Below are 8789 nucleotides of genomic sequence, written 5' to 3' on the forward strand. Positions count from 1 at the left end.
ATATAGAAGAGCATTTGACGTCATAATAATAATAACATTATATGGCCGGATTTGCATATCCTTCCTGGTAGGGAAAATGATATAGTTCTTAATGTTTAAAATACTAATACTATCTCTCTCTCTAGTCCTGATAGTTTATTAAACTAAGAAAGAAGGCTCGCCATAAGAGTCATCTTCTAATAAATAAACATCATGTTGAAATTTAAAGTTAAAGATATCAATGATGTTTAAAGTTAAAAAACTATATATATTTTTACTAACTTGAACTTCAAAAGTAACCAAATGCAGTAAACCACTATGAATGTCAGAAATAACCACATGCGATGAACTAACGTGAATGCCAAAAAATAATCACATGCAGTGAACTAACATGCACGTCAAAAAATAACCGCATGCAGTGCACCACCATGAATGTCAGAAGTAACCATATGTAGTGCACCACTATGAATGCCAGAAGTAACCACATGCAATGAACTATCATAAATGTCAGAAAGTAGTCACATGCAGTGAATTAACATGAACGTCAAAAATAACCACATGCAATGCACCACCAGACAAATGTCAGAAAAAACATATGTAGTGAATTAACATGAATGTAAGAAAAAACCCATGCAGTGAATCATCATGAACGTCAGAAGTAGTCTCATCCAGTGATCTAACACTTAGAATGTGAAGTTATCTTTTAACAAGCATGCATATTTTGCACTGTCGAGATAATGAAGTCCAGTGCACTATTCACAAGTGCCTTTAACCAGGAGTGATTTTGTTTCACAACTTATGATCTAGAATAATTCAGCTGCATTGACGGCTATCACTATGAATATTTTCTTATGATTATTAATAAATGACGCTCCCCAGTGTCACAGCAGTCTGTAGGTTTATAAGACTAAAATCGGGGGCTCAATACCCGTGTTGGGCGGAGCACAAATAGCTCATTATGTAGCTTTGTGCTTAACAACAAACACATAGGTGGTATTTTTGTAAACATAAAAACAAAATATGCGTAGGAAGTTGTAATAATATTTTTCTGCTATTAATAGTATGTCAGATGATAAAAATAGTGTTCCTTATGAAGCTTTCAAGACTATAGTTGGTTTATTCCCTTGATGTGAAATTGCCACGTATGGAAATAATAATTACAAACCGGTATTAAAGAATTGAGTACGTTATTTAAAAACGATTTTGAATATGCAAATGATTAATTCACGTGACAACTACAGACGATATAAAGTTGCAGTGAAACGGAAAGTACCAGAACTACATTTTGGCATTGTTTGGAGTTTCACAAGTACCGAAAATTGAGCGCTTTTGGGAAGGGTATGTAAAGCCTTTCCGATGCAAAGTATTCATACACTCAGATCATAAAGATTTAGAATTTCCAAGACGGGGATCATCTTTGGGTACTAGTATCATCCAGAAAGAGGCCTGCAATAAGTCGTATCCCAGACATTATAAGAACAGTGTGGCTCCTGTAACAGATGAAAATGCACGAATATAAAAGGCAGTGAAAAGAGCCATCCACGTGTCTCAGGTAACAGGACGCAACATAACGAAGAAGGATTTTCATCTGGAAACGAGGCCAACACGACACTAATTCACAAAGATAAGCCTTCCAGTGATATTTTCACATTTCAACCAGCTGGAGGATGAAACGAAGGCATACAGTGAATTATATTAATTTCTGTGCAACTGGACTAATGAAACGTAAGCTGCAAAACCATATAGTAGATGGAATATAGAAAGAATTTTGAAGAAATAGTGTGATTTGGATATTGCAGGCTTACCACGGAGCGTTTTGTCAATGGAAAATACGCTGTTTGTTTGTTGTTATCAGATAGAGCATGACTGAACGTGGTGACATGGACTGTAACGACAAGGTTTTGATATGACGCACTTAGCCTTTTGTATAATATATGTAAGATACTGCTCTTATAATATAAGATAAGAATAAGTTGCATTTGTGTTATTTAGTTCTTTTTACAAAAATGAACACTTAAATACAAAAGCAGTTACATAAAAAATGCAAAAAACGAAACAACTAATTGGAATAAACGAACAATTTAACATTTAATTGTTTCAATATATTCTGTACATGTAGGGTGTTAACAGTCTCTAACTTCAGAAGATAAATGAACCTAATAATTTTTAAAGTTAATCACAAAGGAAATTTAAGTATTTGAAACATGATTTATCTTATGTTTGAAAGTTAATTTGGCATTTACGTTCCACCATAAGAACAAGTATAACACAGTTGTTGTAAATTGTACTTTGGGAGGTCATTACAGTTAGTTTGTATTATAATAATTATTATTCTTTTACACATTAACTAGGCAGATTTCAATTAAATAGCAAGCAGCACGTAATAACATATTTATTGTTAAATGGTCCCTTTAACATCACTCATACTTTCATTGAAGACTATAACATATATATCAGGAAGGGCATTCAAAAGACACAACAACATTACTTTTCTACAAATGAGTGCATCTAGACGGAAAATGATTCTTTTGTCAATGCATTCAGCCCTCGTTTCAATCCAGTCATTCATTCACGAATTCTTTATTTGAACTCACTCGTATATGTAACGTGTAATAAACTATAGACAACTCACAAAACAGAGTCGTGTCAGAGTAAGAGCTTATTTATCAAAGGAAATGAAAATATTTAGACATTAAAAAAAAAGTAAAGGCAAAACTAACGGAGTCACTGAACTGAGGCAAAACTAAAACATTTACTATTGGTTAGTTTACGGCAAGAGTAGTTACTTACCTTTTTGTCATTTTGATTAAAATATAATATTTTACGTTTTCTTTCTTTGTTCATATTTTTGTAGACAAGTTTTACGCATGTTAAGTGAAGAATGGGATAAAGTTGCCACAATGCATCCAGATCAGGATTTTTTATTTAAAGTAATGTTTCTCAATATATTTTACACTTGATGGTACATAATGAAATTCACGTACAACTCTCTTAACAAGAGACATTATTATGTTTTAATTCTCCTACGAATACAAAGCTACAACAATGAAAATAGGGGTTCGTTTAAACAGAACTTGTGACTTCTTCAATAATTGAGATTGGTTTACTTGGGCCACGTGGGATGCTCGTATCATCACAATGGTTATGCTTCATGATGTCATAAAGTGCAGGATGAGTGCAAGTTTTTCTTTTAGAGTTGTGCTTATCAGATGTGGAAACGTTTTCATTCATGTTATTCTCAAACTCACTAATCATCAAGAACTTCTCTTCTTTATTGCAAGAGGTGATACACTCAGCACCACACCACTCGTCCAAAAGATTATTTTCTCCTAAATCTATCAGGCCTTCTTCGGAGATGCATGTCAACTGCTCTGGACGTTTCTCATCATCAGCCACATCTACTGACGTCGCAAAGGAAATGGTTCTCTGACACCCATCTAATGGTGGCGCCCTCATGCGGCTTACATTATTCCCACAAGTACAGATATCACTGTTACGTATGGTGAAACACCGTTCAAGTTCACAGCGGTTTTGGTCATCTACGCTGTTGGCTATTGCTTGACGGGATTTCTTAGTGACATTCCTACGAAGGTTCATGAGAAAAAGGGAAAGAGTTCCAGCCAAAATACACCCGCATGAAAACAAGAAACCCATCTTTGGTCCCCTGCTTCTATTGATGTAAGCTTCAGGAAGAGAAGAAGAGTAGACTTATTCAGAGAGAAATTTTTGGAAAAAAATACATTATTACTTTAGGGTGAGCTAAAAAGGACTTAAAACTGCATTAATATTTTATACAAATCACCATTATAAGAGGTCTTATTCTACTTCTTTGGTTTGCTGACCCAAGCTCTGCTGATGAGTCTTGAATAGGCGAAACTGCAATCCACAGCAGTAGTGAGGCGAATCAAAGAATGCATTAGGCCTCTACGTCACAGATTATATTTTCAATTTTCACCTTTGGTGAAAAGAGAAGAAATCTGTAATATAATTATTACTTTCATTTGTAAACTTTTTGCAAATAATTTTCAGATTTGTTTATAAAAAACCCAAACAGCTCCTGTCATAGTACATTAAGAAACTAAAAAACGAAGTTTTCTTCGATTTTTCTGGACAAATATTCAAACAATACTAATTTTGTGTTCAATATCATGTAGATCAAGTCCTTGATTATTACAAAACAACGAATATACGCATCTTTTTTGAAAATAGCATTTTTTTATCCTCCAATGATCGTGCTCGGCGAGAAAACAATATATGTGTCAGAAAGAGTCGCTAACGAAACAGATCTTTTATTTTCAAATAAACTATGCTTTTAACAAAAAAATAAAAATACCGATAGAAAACGAAGACTATACACAGAAAAGGAATTATTTTGGAATGACTAAGAATGGTGATGATAAAACAATGAAACTTACTGAATCCAGAACTGCAAGTTTGATAAAAACCTTCATGTTAGAGATTTAGATAAAAGCCAAATCTATAGACCAAATTTTGGATACGGTTAAGATAATTCTGTAATTATAAACTTATAAGTTAAAAAACAAGCATTGCAAACAATCATTTCAAGAATATATACAAACTGTTTTTAGAAGTTAACGGTTGAGTGACTTTTGGGAAATAGATAAACAAGATAAACAATAAATATATTGATTTTAAGAACCATAAGTGCAAATAAAGCATAACTATCTTACAAATAAATATTCTCTACTGTAACGAAATAAGTTGCTATATCGAAAATGTGAAAAGCATAACTATCTTACAAATAAATATTCTCTACTGTAACGAAATAAGTTGCTATATCGAAAATGTGAAAAGCATAACTATCTTACAAATAAATATTCTCTACTGTAAAAAAATAAGTTGCTATATCAAAAATGTGAAAAGCATAACTATCTTACAAATAAATATTTTCTACTGTAACGAAATAAGTTGCTATATCGAAAATGTGAAAAGCATAACTATCTTACAAATAAATATTTTCTACTGTAACGAAATAAGTTGCTATATCGAAAATGTGAAAAGCATAACTATCTTACAAATAAATATTTTCTACTGTAACGAAATAAGTTGCTATATTGAAAATGTAAAAATTGTTTGTTGGCTTCCACATCTGTTTTTTCCCTTTACGTAGTGTTGAAACATCTGCCATGTTAGGTTGTAATGAAACAAAAATCACTGCTCAAACAAAGAATAATAAGTAAACAGATTTATAAGATGTTTATTCTGATGTGATTACGTCGAATAATCCAGACAATTTGGTTATTTTGTTGAATTTCGAGCAAAGTTACAAGACACATTGATTTAAGAAATTTACACCCTTACATTTATAAATTATCCTTGTGTAAAAGATTTCTCCTTGTGGGTGTTTGATCACATGAAAGCATTTTCCTTTCCTCTAGTCAGCTGTTAGACTCAGAAAAAAAAGGTGAATTACCCAAAGACGAGTTCTTTTTGCTTTGTTGATCTCATTGGTCTGTACTCAGGAATTTACCCTAACTGTATAATGAATTTGAGAGTAATGAGGGTAAAAATGATCTAGGTGTTCACTTCATTTGACACATAACAGAAATTCAGTACGATACAAAATAAATGTATCATACATTCATTTTACGTGTAATGGGAATTTATATCAAGTCAGATTGAAAAGATCTGGATGTTCATCTTACATGGAACTCAAGTATTAAAAGTATAAAATATCCAGTGGTCATTTTAACTGTAACAGGAATTCCAAGTATTAAAAGTATAAAATATCCGGTGGTCATCTTACCTGTAACAGGAACTCAAGTATTAAAAGTATAAAATATAGAGTGATCATCTTACCTGCAACAGGAATCCAAGTAATCCAAATATATAATATACAGAAGTCATTTTACCTGTAACAGGAAGTTCAAGTATTACAAGTATGAAATATATAGTGGTTATCTTACCTGTAACAGGAATGCCAAGTAATACAGGTATAGACTGCGAACACTGGAGATAGCTCCAAGAGCGGTCAAAATTTCTCGGCCTCACCTTCTCGTACAAATACATTTTTAAGCTATAATGATATCCACCACTAAAGATTCCGTAGACGAAGACAAATAACACATATCCATTATATTCATTCACTGCACAGAAGGATAAAATGGCGATTACAGTTCCAAACATGGAAGCCTGCCACAAATACTGACGAGCTATCATACAATGTGCGCTATTTTTTAGGATGAGCATACTAAACGAAAAACACCCTAACATGTAAGCAAAACCCAGAAAAAGCTGGAGAAGTAGAACGGAACTGTCTTCCAGCCCTTCATCTTTGGTTATATGAACCTGCAAAAAAGAAGTAAAAAAATCAGTTAGTTACCACACCCAAGGCATCTTTTTTCAATCTAACAATTTTTCGTTGTCAGTGAAATCAAATCACAGGGCCGTTTTTGGGGGATAGATATCTTTCTCTTTGGATTAAACATTCTTATAATTAATAATACTAACCTTTTTTGAGAACACAAGTATAAGATTCGTCTATTTTTATTGTGTTGTTGGTATTATTTACTAATTACGAAAAGATAAGGAATCACAGTAGAAACAAAAACCTATTTATCTAAGACTCGTGACGTACTTTTAGAGATTCGAGAAGTTATTGTTCAATCAAAAATAAAATACTATACTTCAAAGAAACTCTTTACATACACATAAAGAACTGGCTAAAAGTACGTTCTCCCGGATTAGTTGTATCATCTGAAGTTAGAAACATTACATCGCGTAATATATGATTGCTTCACGAAAGTATTCTAAATACGACTTTTTCGCCAGTAATGACGATTACGCTCATATTTGAACCAATTAAGTTTTAGTTATGAATAAAATTAGATAAAATAAGTATAAAACAGTTTTCTCAACTGTTGTACGATTGTAGTTCAAGTACAAAATTGACGGTAAAAGATTAGAATGACTCTTAGGTTCCTCATCAGAACGATAATATCCCATAATTAGATAGTTCTTTCATCAGGACGATAAAATCCCATAATTACATATTCTTACACCAGGACAGTAAAATCCCATAATTAAATATTATTTCATCAGGATGATAAAATTCCATCACTAAACATTCTTTTATCAGGAAGATAAAATCACACGATTATATATTATTTTATCAAGATGATGAAATCATAAGATTAAATATACTTTCATCAGAACGATAACATCGGATGATTAAATATTCTTACATCAGGACAATAAAATCCAAAGATCAAATATTCGTTGAACTTAAGTATCGTCACGCGAACATGTTTGTACATTTATTTTGAAATTTTTTATCCTTTGATTTGAATGTAGCTTAATTTGTATTTAGTTCACTGATCTTAGCTATTCCAGCTATTTTCGCACTGGATTCAATAAATAAACAGTACTTGAAAATATTCTTTATAAATGTAGTAAATAATTTTGGTACATTGAAGTAATTCATACTTCTTTCACCTGTAAAATGTTAAGAGTGCCATTATTTTCCTTCTTCCATATCTGAGTTTTTAAGCCAACTGTTTAAAAATAAATTCTCTAAGAACATTAATGAATCTTATATTTCCGCGAAAAAGTTAGTCCTTTCTTTGACATGAAACAAATACTTCATTTATTAAGCACTTCCTGAGCTATCTTACAAAACTCATGCAAACTCTAAGTTAAATGTAATACAAGAATGTTGTTGACTCATATCCAGATATCAGTAAGATCCTAAAAGTAGGTTGGGAAGGGGTTCTTTGTTTTTGTCCTGTGTTGTCCTGCTATACAAAGGTTGAGCACGTTATATTAAAACGATTTTGGAGTTTTATCACATCATTATAGTCCATGTCGTCAAGTCTATTCATGATTTATCTAACGATTGTACGTCTTGAGAATAGCCCTGCAGCTAAAAAGCAAAACGTTCTATTGTAAGGCTGTTCAAAGCACATAACTCATCCCTACATCTTTTCCATAATCCATCTAGTGTACGAAGACGATATTTTCTTAGCCTCCGTTTCAGCAGTCCATCACACAAAATTTCATAAGCATTATGTCCGGCGACTTAACTTGTATGTCTACATATGGATTAGCATGACGGGAGATATGACTGGAAGCCTTATCTCGATAAACCAACCACATGTTGGCCTCACTTCTAGATCATTTTTTATTATGTTGCGTACTGTTGTCTAGGGCATATGGACGACTTTTGCCACTGACTTTTGTGTTTGAGGATTCTCACTTGTTACCATACACTTCAATTTGCTTACCCAGGCTAGGATATAACTTGTTGAAGATCTGTTTCTCGAATCTCCTGGTACGACAAGTTGATATACACTACTATATTATATAATGCAATTAAGTATAAGGGATATTCCTGTCTTGGAAAATCGAACTTCCTGACCTAGAAACATCTTTATGATCTGAGTGTATAAATATTTTGCGTCTGAATTGGCTGTTACATATTCTTCTTAAAAAAGTGATTAATTTTCTCTAGCAATATACTACTTACACAAAAACAAAAATACCAAAATGTAGTTCTGAAACATGCAGTTCCACCGCGACTTTGTATTGGCTATGATTGTTACGTGACTTGCTTATTATTCTAAATTGGTTTAATATAACGCACTCAAATTTCTATACTCTAGCTCAGAACTAGCATTTGTAGTTCATGAACAATGAAAGTTATATCAAGCAAAACTTTTTTCAGGCAAATAACACAGACCTGCGATGGTTATTTTATCTTGATATTTTTACATGCTCTACACTAATTCCTGAGGCCCGGCATGGCCAGGGGGTAGGGCGCTCGACTCGCAATCTGAGGGTCGCGGGTTCGA

The 8789-nt window shown here is 32.8% G+C and overlaps 1 protein-coding gene across 1 annotated transcript in view; it reads right to left on the reverse strand.

Annotated features, from left to right (window-relative positions):
* Positions 1–2970: 2970 nt before the first annotated feature.
* LOC106459546 (monocarboxylate transporter 10-like) overlaps positions 2971–8789 on the reverse strand; it is a 58182-nt gene continuing 52363 nt past the window's right edge. The window contains exons 4-5 of the mRNA XM_013919173.2: positions 5907–6288; positions 2971–3662 (exon numbers count right to left, since the gene is read on the reverse strand). Coding sequence (XP_013774627.1) covers positions 3043–3662; positions 5907–6288 — 1002 coding nt within the window. The 3' untranslated portion in view covers positions 2971–3042. The remainder of the gene's footprint in view (positions 3663–5906; positions 6289–8789) is intronic.

This window comes from Limulus polyphemus, unplaced genomic scaffold (assembly GCF_000517525.1).
Source record: "Limulus polyphemus unplaced genomic scaffold, Limulus_polyphemus-2.1.2 Scaffold625, whole genome shotgun sequence".
Taxonomy (NCBI): domain Eukaryota; kingdom Metazoa; phylum Arthropoda; class Merostomata; order Xiphosura; family Limulidae; genus Limulus; species Limulus polyphemus.